The 23,651-nt window shown below is 36.2% G+C and overlaps 1 protein-coding gene across 8 annotated transcripts in view; it reads left to right on the top strand.

Annotated features, from left to right (window-relative positions):
- Positions 1 to 12,624: 12,624 nt before the first annotated feature.
- Positions 12,625 to 23,651, top strand: part of LOC147033506 (vespryn-like) — an 81,578-nt gene continuing 70,551 nt past the window's right edge. For 4 of the 8 annotated variants that reach the window (XM_085856364.1, XM_085856360.1, XM_085856357.1 and 1 more), the window contains exons 1-2: positions 12,770 to 12,923; positions 18,310 to 18,369. In XM_085856364.1, coding sequence (XP_085712490.1) covers positions 18,333 to 18,369 — 37 coding nt within the window. In that variant the 5' untranslated portion in view covers positions 12,770 to 12,923; positions 18,310 to 18,332. Of the gene's footprint in view, positions 12,924 to 18,309; positions 18,370 to 23,651 lie in introns of all 8 variants that reach the window. The other 4 variants (XM_085856331.1, XM_085856352.1, XM_085856339.1 and 1 more) reach the window with 4 other exon arrangements.

Genomic DNA, 23,651 nt, shown 5'->3' with positions numbered 1-23,651 from the left:
CATCGCAGTATGTTGTATTCACCATATTTATATAATAAAACTTTGCTTAAACTAAAATTTTCTTGATGAAAATTTCGTTTATTTTACAGGTGAATCTGTGCTTAAACTAAAATTTTCTTGATGAAAATTTCGTTTATTTTACAGGTGAATCTGTGCTTAAACTAAAATTTTCTTGATGAAAATTTCGTTTATTTTACAGGTGAATCTGTGCTTAAACTAAAATTTTCTTGATGAAAATTTCGTTTATTTTACAGGTGAATCTGTGCTTAAACTAAAATTTTCTTGAGGAAAATTTCGTTTATTTTACAGGTGAATCTGTGCTTAAACTAAAATTTTCTTGATGAAAATTTCGTTTATTTTACAGGTGAATCTGTGCTTAAAACCATTTTATCCTCCAACTTTTTCACTTAATAAATACAATGTTTCAAGACACAAAAGACAAGTTTCAATCAATCTCTTCATTTGTTAAAGATGCTGAGAAATATGTCAAGGATGTAAAATTGAACAAAGATAAATATAACAACTATTGGATAAAAACAATTATGGTGGATATGATGAGTTCTTCAATTTACTTCAGTGGAAGGGCTTTTAGTATACCTGGAAGAACATCAATTAAGGTATCTCTAACAAAAGTTTCTCCTCTCCTTCTGGCAATATATTCAAAACTAGAAAAAGCAATGAAACAAGAAAAGGTATCAAAAAATAAAAACCTTATGGATGAAGCTTTAGAAAGAAAAGATAAGACCATCTGTAATATGCAAGGAGAAATTTGTATTTTTTTCAACAACCCCAAAGATATAAATCCTGATGAAATAAAGGATGTTAATATATCAGGTGAAATGACATTTCGTTCAATTGTAGTTAAGGATCATTTTAAAATTACCTTTAATATAAAAAATGTAGCAGTTGAATCTGTTAATGAAAAAATGTATATCGATATCGATGGTAATGTTTTTTCTACTAATTAAATGAGCCAATATTCAACTGAAGATTTTGAAGATTATGAGAGTGATTATGATAGTTATGAAAGTATAGATGATTCTGAAAGTATCGAAGATGATATCGAAGATGAATTTCAGTTTAAGTAAAGTTTTACTTTATAAATATGAATAGTTTACTCGATTTTGAGCCTCTTGAATTCCATGATTCTCCATATGACAAATTTGAGAATTGTCCTGCGTGTGAAAGACGGGGATTAAACACAGAGTCAAAAGCCTATAAACAATGTATATTCTGTGATTATCTTCTAATTAATGATAATCCAAAATATAAAAAGGAAAATAATTCTTTTAGATTTACACCAAAAATGAATTACTTTACAAGATTGATTAGAGAAATGAATGTAAAGTACGAGGGTGAGAACACACCTTTCCTTACAAGGGAAGAAACTGAACGTATTAGAGAAATGTTCAAAGGATTGTTGTTATATATTATTCATGGATGTGATTTTCAGGGAAATATCAACACAAGATATTGCATAAATAAAATAATGGATTATCTTGAAATTAAACCTGAACTTAGGATAAAATATAGAATTTCGAAAAAAGCCAATAATAAATTAAATAACCTGTTTTCCAAATATATAAATGAATGATTTTTTTACCCATTTGGGAAAATAAGATAAAATTTGACAACCATAAAAATCTCCCAAATTCATTAAGATGCCTCATAGTTGGTTCAAGTGGATGTGGAAAAACCTGCTTACTTTTAAAGATGCTCCTCACTCCCAACTTTTTAGATTATGATAATTTAATAATTTTCACAAAGTCGAGTTTTCAACCAGAGTATCAACTACTCTCACAAGGTTTTAATGCTGGTCTTCAAAAAGAAGATATAATCGGTTTATTTAAACTTCAAAAAAACCTAAATGATTTTAACATTGAAGATATAATACAACTATTTTGTGATACACAGAGATGTAAAAGAAATCAAAACCGATAACTTGTATTCTGAGTGATAATACGGATGATATACCGTCTCCCCAAGATTTGGATAAATCCAAAAAGAACCTCGTTATCTTTGATGATTGTGTTAATGAGAGAAACCAAACGGTAATGGACAGCTACTACACAAGAGGGAGACATTCTTCTTGTAATTGTATTTATCTTAGTCAATCGTACTTTCAGCTTCCTCGTCGTTCCATCAGAAACAATGCTAATACTTTTATTTTATTCAAGTTAAATTCAATAGATATAAACAATTTTTGGAGAGACAATTGTTCTACATTATGTAGTAAAAAGGAATTTGGGGATTACATGAAACACACGACTGAAAAATATAAATATATTGTTGTGAAACAAGATGAGATATTAAATGATATTTTTCAATAAATAAATGGATGCGAAAGAAAGAGCAAGAAGATTTAGGGAACATCAAGAGTTGGTTTCAAAAGTTGTAAAACAGCAGGAAGACATAAAGAAGAAACGCAGACAGAAACTAACGGGCGAAGAAGCATTTGAAAGAAAACAAGAGAAATTTTTTAAACCACTTTTAAAAACTTCCCAAGGAAAAATGAAAGATGTTTCCACAGTTCCCACGGTAGAATATACTCCTAAAAAACTTCAAATGTTAAAAGATTTCAGTCAAATGACGGAGGAAGAATTAGAGCATTTAGGAGAATTAGAATATGATGATGAAGGTTTATTTCAACAACTGGAAGAGATTAATCGACCCCTGATTATATTGTGAATGCTCTTCAAAACAATGAATATTCAGCGGATTCAAAAACCAAAGCAGGACTCATTCCAACAGAACAATCAGCAATATTTCATCTTGTTCAAGAAAAGGTATTGATATTTAATGATGAATTAAGGTTCTTGGGTTCTGATCAACCCCCTGTTAAACTAACTCCGAGATTAATGTTTCTTCTCACAAAAGATGGAAGACAAGGTTCAACTGTGAGGGATGAATCAAAGTATATTGATAAACCATTGGATATGGAAAATAATGATGATAGAGTATATATTGATCTGCTGAACACTCTAAATTATAAGGTTATTCTTTCTGGTAAAAGTAGGAAGAATGAGAAGGAGAAACACATTATTCAGGCTTTAAGTATCCTTGGTTCAGGTGTTAGTTTTCTTCCAAATGACCCATCGCAATTAGTTAATAGACTGTTATTGTTAGGCAATTAGTTAATAGACTGTTATTGTTCCAGAAGGCTGGAAATAACAATTGTTTTAATGAAGCATCAGCCATTTTAGACCAGTTGATGAACATGAAAATAATTAATAAATATCAATATAAAGACATTTTATCTCATATTAAATAAGATGAGAAGCACAATCCTTAGTTTCAATTTCACAACAAGCGACCACACATCTTCATTCCCATACCCACTACAACTTTACCCAACAAAAGAATATGAGGCATCTTTATTGTCCATGGAAACTTATAATACCTTATTTAATATAACCGAGAAAAATGACAAGTTTAGTTATAATCCAGGAAGTGGATACAAAACGATAACAGTCTCACCCGGAGCATATGAGATTTCTCAAATATCTTCCGAAATTGCTCGTCTTATGAAAGAACAGGGTGATGAACCAAAAAATATTGTTATAAACATTCAAAAACATACTTCAAAATCAACGATTAAAGTTAAAAATAACTACAAGGTTGATTTCACAATTGATAATTCATTTAGAGAGTTATTGGGTTTCTCCTCAAAAAAGATTGAAACTAATGGGACGTTTTACAGTGATAATGTCATTCAAATATCCTCAGGAATAAATTCGGTGTTAATTCACTGTGATTTGATTGATGGTGCTTATAATGATGGGAAAAAAACAAATACAATATTTTCATTCAGCGCATACTCAACCCCAATTGGTTATAAATTCAATATGGAACCCAAAAATTTGGTTTATCTACCTGTGTCAGGAAAAACCATACACAGAGTAAATTTTAGGATAACCGACCAAGATAATCGTGTGATTTCTTTTAATGGAGAAGTTATATCCATCAGAATTCACCTACGTGAAGTTTTCCAATAAATAAATACGATGGTTATTTTGAGGAAACACGAGTTGGGAAAATATAAAATAATTACAGGGGATGGGATGTTCCTTTCCCCATACTACAAGGGTGAAGGTATGTATCTTGGTAGAGGACACTATAAACCTAAGAGACAAAGGGGTGTTGGACATCAATTTAGAGGAGTTGGGATAATTGATACTCTCATGGGTATTGGTTCAACTATTCTTAAACAAAGATCTAATTGGTTCAACTGCTTCTGCTGTGGGAAATGTAGCAGGTGCTGTAAAGAGTATAAAAGATGCCCAGAAGGAATCTCATAAATTACAAGCAATAAAAGAAATTAAGAAAGGCAAAACTCAGTTGTCCCCCCAAGAACGACAGAAAATAATTCAAATACTTGGATCAGGGTTTCAAAAGTTTTAACATCTTTTTTCCTAAATAAATACAAGTATGGAAGCAATTGATAGTATCTATGATTTGGATGATACTATTATTATCTCAAACTCCACTAAAAAAGAAGATTACTTCAAGGTAAATGCAATAACTGGAACAGACTGGAATACGAATGGTACAAAAAGTTTTGAAATAAATAATCAACAAACCTATTTGAATCTCTCCGAAAGTTTCTTGTTGTGTAAATTTAAATTCACTAAGGCTGGGAATAACACAAACGCTACACTTGTAAATGATTTCTTCTGGAAAATGTTTGATAGTGTGCGTTTGTATATTGGAACACAAGAAGTTGAAGCGGTTGATTATGTCTCTGCTGTATCTGAAATGATAAAATTTACACTCTATACATTCAGTGATAGAATGGGAAAGGGGTCTGTCGAAGGTTTTATTCCTGATATGTCAACGGGAACAAACACAGACCCTGGGTATACTCAAAGGAAAGGAATGTATAATGATGATACAAAAGCAGAAAATAGTTTTACTGTGGCAGTTCCTCTTAAAGGTATATTTGGATTTTGTGATCATGATAAAGTTCTGTATGGCCTTAAAATTAGATTTCAACTACAAAGGAATGATAATGAAAATCGATTGCTTTTTGGTGTTGGTAGTGCTTTTGGTGATCAGAATAAATTTGTAATTGAGGAAATGAGTTGGTATATCAGTGAATATACTCCTAATCTTAAAACAGAAGAGATGTTGAATCGAAGACTTAACTCAAAGAAACCACTCAGTGTATCATACCTCAAAAGAAGATGTCAACACGTTAAACTCAATCAAACAACTTACACGTGGAATTTGGGTGTTCTGGAAGGAAAGCCACGATATCTGTGGATCATTTTTAAAAAGCCAAATGGTGATACTGCGACTGATAAGAATAATGCATTGAGTGATAATGCTAAGGTGAAACAACTTCGCGTTTCTCTAGATGGAACATTTTACCCACGAGATAGATTGGAAATTAATTGGGAAAAAATGATTTTGCTGAAGCATACAAGTCTTACCAAAAGGTGTGTGAAAGTAATGGAAATAAAGAACCTATTTTGGATATGACAGCATTTAAAAGTTTGTATACAATCTATGCGTTTGACCTGAGCGCTCAAAAGGAAACTATAAAGTCTAATCGAGTGGATACTTCCCTATACATTGAAAGAGGAGAGAGTGAAGAAGTTGATACATATTGTTTGCTTTTGGAAGAAACAGAATTGCAGATTAATACAGATAATGGTGTGATGATTAGTCTCACATAATTTTTTGTTAAATAAATGAGTGGCAAAGTACCAACTGGCGTATATGTTAATCAAATCAATCTTCATAAACTATCATCTTGTGTTCAAAATCAAAAGCCTTGTACGATTAACGTTAATACAATTCAGAGAAAAGGAGCAGTAATAATTGATGTTTTTCTCACAAGAGAACAGGTTAAAATCTTGAATGACACTGGCTCACTTAAAATTAAAATGACAAAACCAATGTTGAAAAAATATTCAATAAGAGAGACGAGTGGAGGATTTCTCCCATTTCTAATTCCTTTATTTGCTGGTTTAAGTGCGGTTGGAGCATTGACGGGTGGTATTTCAACAGCGGTGAAAACTGCCAACGAAAGGAAGGCTCAACTCCAGGCTCAAAAAGAATTGGAAAGACATAACAAAGAGTTGGAGAAACAAATTAGTGGAAGTGGTGTAATTGTCGATTTTGCTGAAAAACTTGAAGGTCTGCCTGATAAAGCGAGATTGCTAGTTGGAGATATGCTTTCTTCTATAGCACAAGCAGGTGTAAAATTAACGAAAAGAGGTAATGGATTATATCTTTCTAATAAATAAATGAGCATTGATGAGTGGTTGAAAGAATTTGGAAAGAATACAACATCAAATTTACAACTTGTCAAATATTGTAAGAAATTAAAAATTCATAATGTGGTTATTTGTATGAGAGATGAATTAACAAATGTGCCGAAACATACAAAGAATATTATTATGAACTTAGAAGATAATAATGGGAACGGTTCTCATTGGGTTTGTATTTTTAATAGTCAAGACAAATATTATTTTGATAGTTTTGGTCTTCCACCACCTGTTGAAGTCATAAAATTCTTACAGAATGGTGTTTATCAAACATTTCAAGTCCAAGAATTAAATTCCAAGTGTTGTGGCCAATTATGCCTATATGTGTTATTTCAACTCAACAAAAATAAAAAATTTTATGATATTATTTTTAATCTAATATAAATGACTTATGTTGGTAAAGATGGTTCTATCTTTGGTGTATCTCAAGAACTGGATATTGATTTATCAAATTATTACACAAAGGCACAGGCTGAGCGACATAAATATAATATAACCAAAAATATTAACATGAAAAATGCTTATAAATTAAAAAATTATCCAAGCCCGACTGACGCGAATGACTTGGTGAGATTAAGCGATTTATCACAATATATATCCTTAAATAAAACAGCCGTGTATTCCAAAGATACAGAAGTGTTGATATTATCTCCAGGTCATACAGAATTCACAGTTCGAATTAAAATAAATTTTTATAAAGAAGGGCGTATCGTTTGTATGAGAATAGAACAATGGGGGTATGATATGAATGATTTAGGGTATAATTGGTCATTTAAAATTAACCTCGAAGACCTGGAACAATTAAATCAGTCTCGTAAGGAAGAATATTATCCACTTGGTATCGAGAATGAGTTTTGTGGGGCTACGATTAGTAAACAACAAATAAAAGAATTTAATAAGGGTAAATATAATAATGGTTTTGCCCTTGTTTATCTCATGAAAACAGAAAAAACAGGATTATATATAATAAGTAAGGAAATACAAAATGATTTAACTATGGGAAGATGGGGAGGTGTTTCGTGCCATAATATTATTCTAACATATATTTCTAATACATAAATGACAGCAAGAAGGCTTCAAGAAAATTATCATTTCTGTGTCCAAGCATACCTTCAAGAAAAGGGTATTCGGTATTTTAATAAATATGTTCTACAACATAAGAATGAGGTATTTTCAATAAAAGATTGGCATTATGCTGATGTTGATAAACCGACAACTTTAGATTTAATTAGAATGTTAAATAATGAAAAAATTATAAAGTTAAGAAAAGGTAAGGCTCTTTTAGAAATTCAAAAGAAATTTTATTGGTTTCCTGTTGTAAAAAAAATTATTTTGGATACAGGAATAACAAGAAATCCTGATGAATATATGTATAATATTCTATGGGGTGTAAGCGATTCAAGGATAGTAAGGGATGAGGAAGGAGTTGAAGAAGAGAGGGAAGAGGAGGAAAAGGAGAAGAGGGAGAAGAAAGAGAAGGAGGAAAAAGAGAAGAGAGAGAAGGAGGAGAGGGAGAAGAGAGAGAGGGAGGAAAGAGAGAAGAGAGAGAGGGAGGAGAGAGAGAAGAGAGAGAGGGAGGAGAGGGAGAAGAAAGAGAAGGAGAGGGAGGAGAGGGAGAAGAAAGAGAAGGAGGAAAAAGAAAAGAGAGAGAAGGAGGAGAGGGAGGAAAGAAGCGAGACAAAATAAATATCAAAATATGGAAACCAGTGAGATTAAAAAAGATTAGGGGTATTACAGAAAATAACTCAACCCACCGAGGAGGAAAACAAAGAATTGATAAGTCTATTTACAATACTTTCGACAAGACTATTGACATCGAGAAGACATGTATTTTAATTCAAGTTTTTCATTTTTTTTTTCTTAAATAAATGGGGGAGAGAGTGAAGGCATTTCTAAGGATTCTTTATGTTTTAAAAATCAAGATTCAAATGTGCATGTTGGAAACTAAAAAGGTTTTTGCACTCTGCAGGAATTTTTCTCATAAATAAATGAGTTATTGTCTCAAATGTAAAAGAAAACTAATACTAAAAATATTTCATATATTAAAAGTAAAAATAACAGGGTTATACAAAAAGGTATATGTTCGGTGTGTGGTTCAAAAAAAAATCAATTTATCTCCCAACACAAACTAGGAGGAGATATCCAAAAGTTTTTATCAGGAAGTAAATTTACAACTACTGGAATACCAGGGGAATTACATCTTCCAGGGTATTCTTTCTGTGGCCCAGGCACAAACTTGGATAAAAGATTAGATGAGGCAGACAATCCTAAATCCTGGAGTAAGCCTATCAATAGAGTTGATGAAGTGTGCATGAGACACGATATTGATTATGGGAATACCACAACGTTGCAAGAAAAGCATGAAGCCGATAGAGAAATGTTGTATAATTTGTCTCTGATACAAAATCCAACCTTGAGAGAAAAAGTTGATCGGTTCATTGTGAAGAAGATGATCAGTGCTAAATTGAAACTTGGTCTTGGAAATTCAAAAAACTTATAGGCTCCAATGATGTTATTAAGACTGAAGAGCAATTAGCTGATGAATTACATAAACCAATATTCACAAAGTTTCAGAGAAGGAAAGTTTATTCCAAGGAAGTAGATTATATCTGGTCTGCTGATTTGATTGAACTCAATAATGATAAGGGGTACAAGTATGCTTTAACCGTTATTGATTTGAGGAGTAGATATGCGTGGGTTGTACCATTAAAAAACAAACAGTCTTAAAATATATTATATGGCTCTCACTGAAATAGATTTCCAAATATTTTGCTTTCATGGCTCTCTGAGTCAAAAACGTTCCCGACCCCTGGACTAGAGGGTTAAAAATTATTATATCAAGTCACAGACGCATCAAACTTTACATTATTTTCTGCATCGAACAAGAAAATAAAAATCTACAAACCAATCTGTCTGGTGGAGTCTGTCAGTGTGAACTGCTGGGCAGTCAGTCCTGCCACTTGTACACGAAATAGCCCATTTTCTGGCACTTGCAAGTAGCTCAAATTTATATGGCTCAGGGCCAGAAACTCCATAGTATAAATTCCCATACCATCATCCTCCGACTCGTCATCGGCAATATCGGAATGAACACACTCAATTTCATCGCCGCTGAAATCACTCTCTGATTCGCATCTCGCCATTGTTCACACGCTGTTTCCGAATGTTCACGAAGTTTTCGGAGAACGTGACGTCATAGCATCTTCGGTAAATTCCGGTCTGTTTTTCGATCGATGACAAAAGTTTTGACTCAAAAGTTAATTTTAGCATATTTTGAGTTTCAAATGTAAGAAAATAATTGCCCAACTATTATTAATGTGATTACAACCTTCAAAGCACGTGAAGTCATCAGCGACCCAAAACCTGCTCTTTCAGCCACATTGTGAGTGCTCCACAATATTTGCACCGTCACTGAATACTGTACGTCGATCGACTTGAACAAAGGTCAGGGGCCACTCACCTGTGGTGGCTGGCTCACTGAAAATGTGAAATTTTATTTTACACATTTCCCCTTTATGTACGATCTTCCATTATACGACCCGTCACTTCGGCAGAGATAAATAGAAATAAAAATTTAACGTTTCTCTTTCAAAAGTTTCTTCAACCGTTTTTTTTCGTTTTTCAAGCTTCAGTGGTGATACTGCGGTTCGATACCGGAGGGAGGATGGCAGAATAAATTGTATGATCACAATGAGGAAAAAATGTTTTCAGTTTATGAAGTAATGAATCGCCACATCACAGCAGAAAAGCTGAGGGGTATGCATGCTTGCTCTAAGCTGTCTTGCCTGGGTTTCAATCTTGACCCAGCTATAAACTGTCATTCCGGTGTTCACAGGCAGGGTGATTCATCAATGTGTGCCGTTAAACCGGTCGTCACATGTTCTGGAATCAGATATTCCTGAACTGTTTTGTGGGTCCTTTTATTCCCCCCCCCACCTCCAACCCTGACCGACAGTCCTAAACACATGCACAAATGGGATGGAAAGTATAACCAGGTATTGTGGAGAAGACTGGGTTGATTACAGGAATATTCCTCAACTCAACCCTGGTTAGACTGTCTCCGTCTCTGTGTCTCTCTGTGTTTTCTGTGCACATATTTTGATAAAGGGGATGATGAGAAGATGAACCAGAAACTTCTGGAGGTAAAATGGGACGAGGAGCTGGCAGTGTTAAACTGTGTAGGGGCATGGTGCCCCTTTAGCATCTTTCGAGATAAAATGGAAGCAACGTAGACAATTGTATTCCTAAAAGTGTACTGAGCCGGAATAGGTGGAAACAGCCAAACAACAACCCCGAAACAATGGCTCAGTCTCCTCAGAAAGGGAAGGTTTGGAGAAAGTACAATGAGATGGAGAGTGATCTTGATCATGACAAATACGTCACGGAGAGAAATAAACTCCACCGGATGACACGACAAACTCAAAGGACTTCGAGGAGAGTTTACCTGAAAGCATAAGTACAAACCCAAAAGGATTTTGGAAATATGTAAACAGCAAATTCAAAACAAGGATTGGAGTCGGTGATTTAATACAATCTGATGGAAAAGTTAGAGAGAATGATAGAGAAAAGGGAAACACACCAAATGACTATTTTAGTGGGGTCTTCACAGAGGAGAATTTAGTAAATGTGCTGAAACTGGAATGATGCTACATTGGACCCGCACTGGTAGATGTCAACATGACTGAGGAGGAAGTAAGGAAGAAGCTCCTGAATCTAAATGACAGCAAGTCAGAAGGACCAGGTTGTTTATACCCTTGATGTCTCAAGGAAATGGCTAACACCAGCACAGGTCCCTTGAGACTGATATTCCAGAAATCTTTTGATGAGGGTGTTTTACTTTAAGATTGGAGGATTGCAAATGTCACCCTGATCCGTAAGAAAGGGAGTAAAAAAAAACCTTGCTCAAAACTACTGCCCTGTAAGCGTCACTTTGGTGGCAGGAAAAATCATGGAGAGTGTTGTGAGGGATGCTGTGGTGAAGCACATGACAACACATGATCTGTTTGCGGACAGCCAGCACGGACTAACTCCCAGCAGATCATGGATGACTCAACTACTTTGCGTCTTTGAGGAACTGACTCGATTGACCCCGGAGATCCTGTGGAAATCATGTACTTGGATTTACATAAAGCATTCGATGCTGAACCACACAGAAGGCTCCTTGAAAAAGTGGCAGCATGTGGAATTGAAGGGAAGCTACACACATGGATTGAGGCATTCCTGCCCGGCAGAACACGAGTGGACATCAATGTGGTGAAATCCGAATGGAAATCAGTTGGAGGTGGAGTCTCCCAAGGGAGTTTACTGGGACCTTCTATGTTCATGCTGTTTTTCAATGATGTACCAGATGGGCTCATAAAATCTGTGGATATTTTTTACTGATGACACTAAAATCTCGATGTAAGACTATTTGAACGAAGCAAACAAATGGTCTGATAAATGGCAATTCCCTTTCCACTCAAACAAATGCAAAGTACTTCATGTCAGAAGATCAAATACATTGACTGCTTCTCAGATGATTGGAATAGACTTCCAGGAAGTACATGAAGAGAAGGACTTGGGGATGGTGATGGATTCAGAGCTCAAATTCCACAAACATGTTTCAGCACCTGCACCAAAAACAAACCAGGTACTTGGAATTATCAAAAGGACATTGACAAATTTGATAAAAGATATTCTCCCTGTAGTCCACTCAACCTGGATAGACCACACCTTGATTATAGCAATATCCTTTGGAATATGAGATACAAAATGGAGAGGGTGCAGTGAAGAACAACAAGATTGGTTCCAGAGCTACGTGGTGTGACAACTGAACATCGATGACAAGACCTCAACCTCCACTCTCTTCATCACAGACGAAGAAGTAACGTGATCACAGTTCACACGATCATGGTAGGTGAAGTTAGAATACCAGGAGAGATGTTCTTCACAAGGGCAATCCACCAAAGTACCTGAGGACCCACATTCAATCTGCATAGACACAGGTCGAGACTGGATATCAGAAGCAAGTTCTTTACTCAGAGGATTGGAACAATCTCCATGAAAGTGTGGTTGAAGGAAAATCGATTCAAACTTTGAAGGTCACACTGGACTTTAATTGGTGGAAGCATATGTTCCTGACCGACAGTCCTTAACGCATACACAAATGTTATGGAAAGTATTCCCAGGTATTGTGGAGAAGACCGGGATGATTACAGGAATACCCCCAAGACCACCAGCAAAGATTAAAAAAACACCCCCTCTACATTAATTGGGGTCGTGCTGATCCCATTTCGCAAGTCTGGATGTAATTGGCCCAGGACTGTAGGAGGAGCGCGAAAAACAACTACAGCAGGATGTGTAGGTTAATGTGACGTGCTGTAGGATTTGAAAGCGCGGGAGATGACGTACACGTCTTGCGCGACTGCGTCATCGCGTCGTTCATGACGTCATCCGAGGAAGCTCCTCCCTCTGAGATCAATCGTCCAAGTGCTGCACGTTTATCAACCTTGTCATCAGCGGGAGAGGTAACGTTTCTGTACCCGTGACCGGGTGAAGGAATTATCAAGTTTTAATCGGACATGTTGTCCTGCGGTTCGTGTTTGTTTCACTCTGATCATGAAGGAGGGCGGAGACTGTAGAAGGTGCGATGGGGAAAACACGTGTGGCCAAGTACGTCACTCTGTGGTTAAGATATACGGGTCACGTGGGCTGCGTGTTGGTCCCATTTGTCATTGTGCGGGTGTAGGCCTCATTGTGAATGTAAATGTATTGTGGGTAATGTGATGATTTGTACCGGTTCGTTTTATTTTGTGCATAATAATGTATCCATTAAGTTGTGGGATTTTTCAATGTAAAATACTAAAGTACAAAATTATTGTTTAATAAGTGCAATTTTGAAGACTTCATTCCATCATTAACTTTCTCCACAAACGTATAATCTCATTTGTTAACTAGAGGGGGAGCACTCGGTAGAGTGCAAAACCTCCGCCGCCAATACTGCTGGGTCACTCAAGTGAACCTTGTATCTTATTCATGAAATGTCAACAGTGCTGACAGTTATAGTTCTTTTCTCCAACATTTTTTTTTTGGGGGGGGGGGGGAGGTTGGAAATCACTTAAAACATGTGGAAATGCAAAAAAAAGAAATCGAAATTTTGAAAAAAAAATTGCAAAATTTTTTTCTCGAACAATTTTTTTTTGGGGGGTGGGGTTGGAAATCACTGAAAACATGTAGAAATGCAAAAAAAAAAATATTTTTCTCAATTTTTTGGGGGGGAGTTGGAAATCACTTAAAACATGTAGAAATGCCCCCCAAAAAATTTTCTCGAACAATTTTTTTTTGGGGGGGGCGTTGGAAATCACTTAAAACATGTAGAAATGCAAAAAAAGATTCTTTTTTCTCTAAATTTTTTTTTGGGGGGGGGGGTCCAAAATCCAAAATCTAATGGCATGATCCTTGGACCATGCCTCACCCCCCCCCCCACCAAGTTTCGTCGAAATCCGTCGAGGAGTTCTTCCGTAATACTGTTCACAAGCAAACAAACAAACAGAAAGGGGTGAAAACAGTAACCTCCGATCTTCGATGGCGGAGGTTAATAACTAGTGCGTGCCCGTACGTGCAAAAAGAAAAAAAAAGTGACGTCAATCGTGACGTCATTGCACCGTGTCCTGTCATTGGTTTGGTAAATAAATGGCCATAACTTGGGAACCACTTGTCCGATTAATATCAAACCTTGAAAAGGTACATACTCAGGGCCCCAGCAATATACCTGGCAAATTTCAATTAGACCGGAGCAGTAGTTGTCGAGATACAGCGGTCACACACACACACACACACACACACACACACACACACACACACACACACACACACACACACACACACACACACACACACACACACACACACACACACACATTGCTGGAATTATAGATAGATAAAGAATGAAAGGATTTTAACTTATTTAGTAAGGGTTGCGTCACTTCCGTGTGATGAGTCACATGACGTCATTGCAGAGTTTCCGACGGTTGCTTGAACATCTTGACGGTATACTGTTGCCATGATGGAGGCGTACGCGCCTGCGCTGCGTGCCGCCTCACTTTTAAAAATATCCGTCAGACTAAAAAAAAAAAAAAAACTGGGACAAATTATGTGTTCCTTTACCAAGCGGCTTACTATAATTTTCCAAGCCAGCAGTTCCGTATTGACCGCTTTGCAAGCGGCTTGCTATCGCTTTGCAAGCCAGTCGTTCCGTATCAAATGCTTTGCAATCCGCTCGCCTTGCCGCCTGGCAAACGGAACAAGCGATTGAGAGGTGCTTCACTTTCGCAAAAATGCCCCCCCCCCGTATTCGGATTCAACCAATGAAATGTGCAGAGGTATTCCCCTGTTGTGTATACTCATCATTACCTCCCGGTAATTCCTCAGGTTATTCCTCGTAATTACCTCACGTTATGTTTTCACCCCTGTCTGTCTGTTTGTTTGTGTGTTTGTTTACCCTGTAGCAGCCACACCGTTTCAGCGATCATGACCAAACTGGGTACAGACGTCAGCCATGGTCCAACTTAGACAATTGTCGTTTTTGGTGAATCTAGGTCAAAGGTCAAGGTCAAGGTCACTGAAAAACCGAAATTCTTATTTTCGCAATAACGTCCGCTAAAATGGTCGTATCGACTTCAAACCAGATCCAAAATTTGCTTCTTCCAATTCTGCATCCAACCCTATGTCTCATTGGGGTGTCACACCAACACCCTTCTTAGCGGTCGGGGGTCGAATGTCGGGGGGGGGGTCGGGTCAAAAATTTCAAATTTCGATCCCGATTGACTTCCAATTAGGCATGTGGTATCTTGGTATGAGTGTCCTATTATATGCCAAAAATGATGAAATTTGGTTCAGCCACTTCTGGCTACCATGGCAATAACCAACACATTTTACAGAAGAAGTTTGTTCAACACAAATTTGAGAATCGCACCATCAACAAAGTCAACAGCAAACTGAGTAGTTCGTTCTAGCCGCTTTCGTTAGACGAATACTCAAAGTCGGTCTTGGTGTTAATTATTTTCAAATATTTATTTCTTACGGCTATAGTTTCTGCTGTATTTGATGTATTTATTCTTTTTCTCAAATATAATGTGATTTTTTTGAAATAAAAAATAATATTATTCGATCTAATAGGATTTATGAATTAAATCTATTTTCAGCATACAGCAGACTATATAAGATTCACGAATACAGGTACTTGTACTAAATAGATCTACTCCATATGTTCATTTTTGTGATCAATAATAATACTTATTTATCAATAAATAAATATTATTTTTGATAATTTCTCGATTGATGTAACAAGCTAAATATTTATGATTTTTAGATTTATTTCAGCACATTGTTCAATCATCTCAGAAACCATCAGCCAGAATGACTTCATAATTGGTCTGGACCCTCTTTCGGCAAGATCCATCAAGATTGTTCAAAGTTTAGAAAAAATTGGATTAAAAAAAACATGTCTTATGTTCATAATGGGGAAATATTGAAAGTGTTTTAAATTCGTTGTTATTGGTTTCATTCCAGGGAGGTTTGATCTCACGCATGCATAGCTTGCCACTATTTGAAGTCACAAGGTCAAGGCAAATCTGGCGACCTTGAAAGATCAAACTCCAGGTTTTTGTTTTTTCAGAGATCATGGAGATATGACAAAGTTATTCCGGCAATTCCTTGCTCAACGAGCAATTTCATTTGTTTGTTTGTGTGCAGGATATCTCAAAGAGTTGTGGACGGATCTGGATGAAATTTGGTGGGCAGGTTGGGTGTGTAACAATGAAGAATAATTCGATTTTGGTGAAGATCCGAATCTGTATCTGGATACGAGAATTATTTAATTATAAAAGTGATTCTTCACCATTGACAGATCGGGCCAAAAACGATACATAGCATGATATCTCAAAAATGTATTGGGCCCGATATGTTCTTGTGGATCAGGAATTGTGTGGTGGAGGTATGCGTTCTACCGAGTGCCCTCATCATGTAATATGAAATTGGCAATGCCTCGAAAAGAACGAATGAAGAACTTGAGAAAACTAAATAACTCAAAAATACGTTTTTTAAAAATTGAAATCACGAAATTGTGTCAACACTATAAATACAACTACTTGAAGAAATCTCAAACACCACCACTTGATTTACACTGAAGTTCTTCGTTTGAATTTGGCGCTACTGTACTGTCATCATGAGGTATTGTGGTCATATGGCAGCTTAGCTGCCGGGGTAGCTATCATTTCTTGAAGCGCGACTGTGTCGCTGATGCAGTGCCCCTCTACCAGTACACACACTGGAACTGGTACTCATTTCACCGACCTCGGAAGGATGACAGGCTGAGTCAACCCCCTGGTGTATTAATTCAGCAGTTGACAGGGCTTGAACTCAGGACCCGAGGATCCCAAGCCACCACCCTAACCACTGAGCCAACACCATGCTTATCATGAGTTATTCAAAGAATCAGACAAACACCTCTGTGGTGATCGTCATTGGTTTGCGGTAACGGCTCGAGCATGTGTTAAACGCAAACTAATTTTTTTTCTCCGGTTTGTTATCCAAGTTGTCTTTATTGGTTGCTCGTCTACCAAAGATATCGGTGAATAATAAAAAAAAAAATTTCCTTTTATTTTGGCATTGAATAGACCCACAATGCAATGTGAATAAATTTAGCAGCCTCCATATGGTGACGGAGTCGACACAATTTCCAATTTCAAAATACGGTGACGTTGAGAGCGAGATCATTTATTTTGGTTCTTTGTCTCATCTATACACTATACATGTTATCTCTACTGTAATCAATTTTTTTTTTCATGTTCCCAGGGTATATATATATATATATAAATGACCGTTTTTACAGCCATTTTTCCCTGCTGTGCAGGGGTTGGGCTTTTTCTTGAGGCAATGTTTTTTTTTATGGCCGGATGCCCTTCCTGACGCCAACCCTGGTCGCCTCTTACGACACACAGGGATATGGTACACCTATTCTAACCGGGGCATACACCGGGACCAGTACACTGGTACTCATTTCTCCGACCTCGGAAGGATGACAGGCTGAGTCAACCCCCTGGTGTATTAATTCAGTGTCCCAACGGGGCTTGAACTCAGGACCCTGGGATCCCAAGCCACCACCCTAACCACTAAGCCAACACCAGGCTTCCAGGTTATATACATAAAGAGTTTATTTCAGGTGAGTTGACCCTTTTCCAACTATATGATTGAACAATACTTAGAAAAACTTTGCACGTAATAAATTTAATATTTGGACTAAATTCCCCCTCTCAAATCAATCAAGTCAAGGCCGAAGTATTTTACTCCACACCCTTCAACTCCCTCCCTTCCTCCCCTAATTCCCCCCCCCCCCCGTGCAGTTTGTGTGATGGTCAGTCCATCCGTCCATCCACAAACATTTGCAACCTCTTCTCTGAAACTATACATTCGATTTTATTGAAACTTAACCACAACCTTCATCACCCGCTATGTGCTAAAGTTTATCGTGCCCTTAAAAAAGAAAAAAAATCGAGGTCTGAGGTGGTCTACAGGGGGGTTGTCCCCCAAAATTTGTATTTGCTTTCTCAGAAATTACATGCTCAAGTCTGATGAAACTTCGACCACAACCCTCATCACGCGTGATGTATCAAAGTAAGCGACGCGGGAAGGTGAAGTGAATGCCTCGGTATTACGTACGCGGTTCAGTGACATGCACTACCCCACTACACGCTACGTTGGTGTTGATTCACGGGCAACAAAACAACAAGCAAACACTCAATTTCAGTGCAGTGGAGGATCGTGTTGCAAGAACGATGCTGTGAAATTAGCTTCATGCATCAATGAAAACTGAATTTTATTTTAATACAAAATGGAGGTTCCATTTTTGTTTCCCCCCCTCCCCTTCACCCCCTTTTCTCCCTCCCCTCATGTTGTTTGTGTTTAGATATTTAGCTAAAAGGCAAACAGTCTTTATAAACACAAAAACAATTTGATTTCACATCTTATAATTTTTGTTCATCTTCACTAATTTCCCCAGAAGGGCTGGTGGCGAATCTGGATATGGTGGAGCTGGATCAAAACAAGTTGAGAAGTCTTTGTAAGTGAAGGGAAATGTGGAGGGAGTTCTTCCCCCTCCTCCCCCTCCCCCTCCCCCATTTTCAGATTATTTCAAATTCCATATTTCTCCCTTTTCATTCTTTCCTTTTTCTTTTATTTAATTTCCTCTTTATATTTCTTTCACTCTGTTCCACTTTAATTATTTTCCAACTCTATTTGCTCTCTTGTCAAGTGTCACAAGACCCGAAGGTTCCTTAATTAGACAATGTCCAACCATAAGGTGGGTCGAGTCCAAAGTTGAATTTATTACAGATGCAAAGCACAAGCGATAAACACAGTACATACAGTACAGCATTGTACACAATAAAACAAGTGGGGGATGGCTTTCTCTCGCTCTCTCTCTGATAATCAGACAATAACATTAAGACAATTACAAGGTTGTTATATCAACAGAAGCCAGTAAAAAGTGCTTGTTTATCCAAGATGGTTCACAATCCAAAGGGAATCAGCAATTTCCCAATCTCTCTCGCGTAAACATTTCATGCATATACAGTACTAGCAGGGTACCCATCTCCGATGGGTTAGTAAATGTCTCACCTCAAATGAGCAAAATTTGGAGTGTGTATTGGTCGAATGGGGAATTCAACTGAAAAATTAATTGAGCAGATATTGCAGCAGGTGGAGCCAGTAACCTTGGCAATCTCATTCCATTCCACCAGCTAAGATTTGCAATCCATGCTCATTGTACCTCCGGAGTACTGCTTGAGAGCGAGGGTGAAATTATGGAAGCTAGGCTGGGAAAAAGGATTTCAGAACTTTTTGGGATGACCGAAGATCACTAAAGTTCTTTCCATGCCAACCGACCGCCCCCAGGCACCTATCCCTCTCCAGCTCACTTCTTCAGCCTCAACCTGCAACCCTCTCTCTGTACTCCACATAACTTTGCTTTTGGCAATTTCCATTCGGTATTTCTCACAGCATTTGATTCTGGTTTTCTAATTCAATGATTCATTAGAGCAGTACATCAGTACAGTTAACCCTAAAAAATCTAAGGTTCTAATTTCGCCGATTTTGACCAATCACGGGCAACCTATTGTGTTCAGATTTAGTTATTGCGGTATTTCATTTTGGCCAAACGTGGTTTGTTTTTGAGCTAAAATGAGTCATTGTTTGCATCCACGTGTATGATTACCTCCCATTACGAGCCTTTTCTTGTTTCTCACCTCCTGTTAATTGGAGTAATCAGACCGGCACACAGGAACAAAGTTATGTTCAATAATGAATCATTATCGAACAGGAAGTGACATAACTGAGATCCTGAAATGCTAGATCGAAAAGATCCGTTGGATACATAACAGTTAATAATGGTGCCCAAATGTAAAAAGGATGGACAAAATTTATCGTGCCAAAAGGCTGAGAAAGGTTATGACATTGTGTGGGGAAAAAAAGAAGAAAAACCGAGTTGTTCGATACGTTGACAAGAGGTGAAAGTGCGGCATCTGTGGGCCGCCATTACGGATCAATTAATTGACTGTGCGGTAAACGTGAGTCAAATATCCATGCAAGTGTTCCTGCCAGCAATGTGCAAAAGTGTCGTTCCAGACCTGTGATCCCCTTATTCAAAGGATGGAAAGAGTTCTTGAAGTTTGGATCGAGGACCAAACAACAGAAAAAAATGCTTTTGAGTGAACCATTGTATGGGAGAAACCAATGCGGATTTACCCTTTTGAGTGGACCGGTGATACCGAAGAAATCATTGGAGATTTACCAACAATTCCATGAGCGACCAGGACTGAGCTGATCCAACAACCATCGCAAAATCTGCATCCACATCTTTCTCATCACATCACATCACATCATCATATCTTATCATCATATATCTCATATAATCTCATATATCATCATATATCATCATACAAATATATATCATATCATCATATCTCATGTATCATCATATCTCATATCATCATATATCATCACATCTCATCATATATCATCATACCTCACACATAATCTTATATCATCATATATCGTCATATCTCGTATATCAGATATCATCATAGCTCATATATCATAGATCATATCTCATATATCATCATATATCATATATCACATATCATATAGCACGATTTCATATATCAACATATCATATATCACATCATATCGCATATCATCATATCATATATCACATATCATATATCACATATCATATCATACATCATCATATCTCATATCATCATATATCATCATATCTCATCATATGATATATCATCATATCATATATCACATATCTGCATCCACATCTTTCTAATCACATCACATCATATCTTATCACCATATCTCATATATCATCATATCTCGTATCTCGTATATCAACACATCTCATATATCAACACATCTCATATCTCATATATCATCATATCTCATCATATCTCATATCATATATCATCATATCACATATCATATATCACAAATCATATATCATATCATAGAGCACATCATATATCATCATATATCAAATATCATCACATCTCATATATCATCATATCTCATATATCACATATATATCATCATATCATATAGCGCATCATATATCATATCATATCTCATCATATATCAACATATCATATATCACATCATGTATCACATATCATATATCATCATATCATATAGCGCATCATATATCATATCATATCAGTAGGGTAAGAATACTGATTCTGGCTCACTTTTCCCCATGTAAATGAATGGGGGATTTTCAGCGATTCATATTTTTTTTTCCCTAAAAATAAATCCCCTTTTTATCCCAAGGTATATTTATTTGTCTCCCCTTTTAACTTGGAGGTTGAACCTCATTGAATTGAACACCTGGGGGTTGAACAGCTCACTCATTGAACCTATAAAGATTTGTTCATTCTCAAATTCCTTCAATAGTTTAATTTTCTTTGCACAATAATCCCCATCTAAAATATTGATAAACAAAACATTTGAATCTTTATATTTTTTAAGATACCCCATTTGTGCCATTACGAAATGATAAACTTCTCTTAATGCTCTCATCTGACCACCTCCTGAGCCACATATCATTTTGAGATTATAGTAAATTGTTTTTTCATTGTTCAATTGATAACCATCAAAGTTTACAGTCCATTCAAGGATATTCATTTTTTTCTTTACATCCTCTAACTTACTAGTTTTTAAATTAATTCGCTTATTTGTTTTATTTACCTTTGTTTTAGTTATTTTTTCAATAAGACTTATTTGATATTTTTCACATTCATTATGTTTTCCATTTATATACCAAGACTGAGATTTTCTCCACTCTTTAGTTTGATTAATACTTGGTTTAACCATTTATATATTGTGAAAAACCACAAGTGTAGCCCTTGAAAAACCCTAACCCATCTTCCCATCGTTAAAACATAATCTATTTTATACACTCTATCATACAATATCCATATGGAACACAATCTATTCCATTATCTAAAATAAATCTCTTATCATCAAAGGCTCCTAATGCCTTTTTATTTACTTCTTCACTATATATGTTATGTTTATAACTTCTTATTGTATTCATTTTCCTATATTCTTCTTTCTTATTCATCAAACAATTATAATAATTTCTAAAAGTTATTGATTTCTTTATTACATATTTCTTTATTCCCTTTAACCTCTTATCAATCTGTTCACCATACTTATAAGCATATGCCTTTGCTCTCAATCCAATAAACTCACTCATTACTTTTCCACCCAACTCATCCTTAAACTTACCAATAACCTTTTCATTCTTTTTGGAAAATAACTCACTTCTTGCTGAAATTACTTGTATCATATACTCCAATATTTTTCTTCATATCTTCATAAACATCATCAGTTTTTATATCTAGGATAAAACTATCAGTATCCATATACAACAATGAAACATTTTCACCATACTCTTTCTTTAAGTCATTATACAAATAATCATACATCAATATCTTTGATAAATCAAGAACTGCTGTTCCAATATAAATTGGTTTATCCATTACAATACTTTCCTTTTTCATATGAATTGCAGAAAAGTTCTCTGAAAAAACCTCTTCTCTCTCAAAACTTGGTTTATTTATCAATCTCGAAGCTTCTTTCCAAGATGTTGCGAATCTAATGTTTTGTCTGTTTCTAACATTTTCCATAGTCTTTCCAAATACAGCATTATTCATTAATTTATAAAAGTCCCCTTCAAATTTTACTTTTGTATTTGCTCTCATATCTGTATTAAATTGAATATACTTTTTCACCCAAGGACTTTGTTTAAATTTTAAAACTCTATGAATTTTAGCTACTCTCAATCCTTCTCTCAAAAACTGTTTTAAGCTTCTCTGATGTAAAACATATCCCTCTTTATCATAGAATGTTGTTAATAACTTTTCTGTTGATTTGCCTTTAATATTAAAACTTTTATGATAATCACTTAACCATTCTTTCTTTGGAGTTTCTTTCTCACATGCAAAAGGAAGATATTTATGCTTATTATGAAGATCACTCGGGTACCTCAAATCAACTTCAAAATAATAACCTTCTTCTTCGTCATTCAATTCCTCTTGAGAAGAAATAACAATATTCATCAAAGCCTTTTCATAATCCTTTTCTTCCACCCACTCTAATTTACCATAAGGCAGAGATTGAGACATTGCCCATCCATACAAATTATTAGCATCAAAATACATCAAATAATTACTATCTTTTTCACTATCATAATTTGGAAGATATTTATTATTTGCTTTAGCATATCTTTTTGAACATACTTGTGATATTCCACCTCTCTTGGACTTCTCAATCATCAAAAGCATATCCACATCACTGATTAAATCTATATCTTGTTTTGTCATTTTCAACATTGCACTCCAAGCTAAACCAGGAGCTGTGAAATAGTGGGCAGGATCTAATCCATAACAATTTTTATTATGACAGAGTGATCTAAAAGCTTCAAACACATCAGTAGGGAAAGAATACTGGTTCTGGCTCACTTTTCCCCATGTAAATGAATGGGGGATTTTCAGCCATGAAATTTTTCTTTTTTTTCCCTGAAAAAATAAATCCCCTTTTTAGCCCAAGGTATATTTATTTGTCTCCCCTTTTAACCTGGAGCCTGGTGTTGGCTTAGTTGTTAGGGTGGTGGCTTGGGATCCCAGGGTCCTGAGTTCAAATCCCGTTGGCTGCTGAATTAACACCAGGGGGTTGACTCAGCCTGCCATCCTTCCGAGGTCGGCGAAATGAGTGCCAGTGTACTGGTCCCGGTGTATGCCCCGGTTAGAATAGGTGTACCATATCCCTGTGTGTCGTAAG

Source organism: Eptatretus burgeri, chromosome 2 (assembly GCF_056783735.1).
Source record: "Eptatretus burgeri isolate ZD-2024b chromosome 2, Ebu_testis_v1, whole genome shotgun sequence".
NCBI classification, from domain to species: domain Eukaryota; kingdom Metazoa; phylum Chordata; class Myxini; order Myxiniformes; family Myxinidae; genus Eptatretus; species Eptatretus burgeri.
The sequence above is the reverse complement of the archived record's forward strand: the minus strand, read 5'-3'. Positions and strand labels throughout refer to the sequence as shown.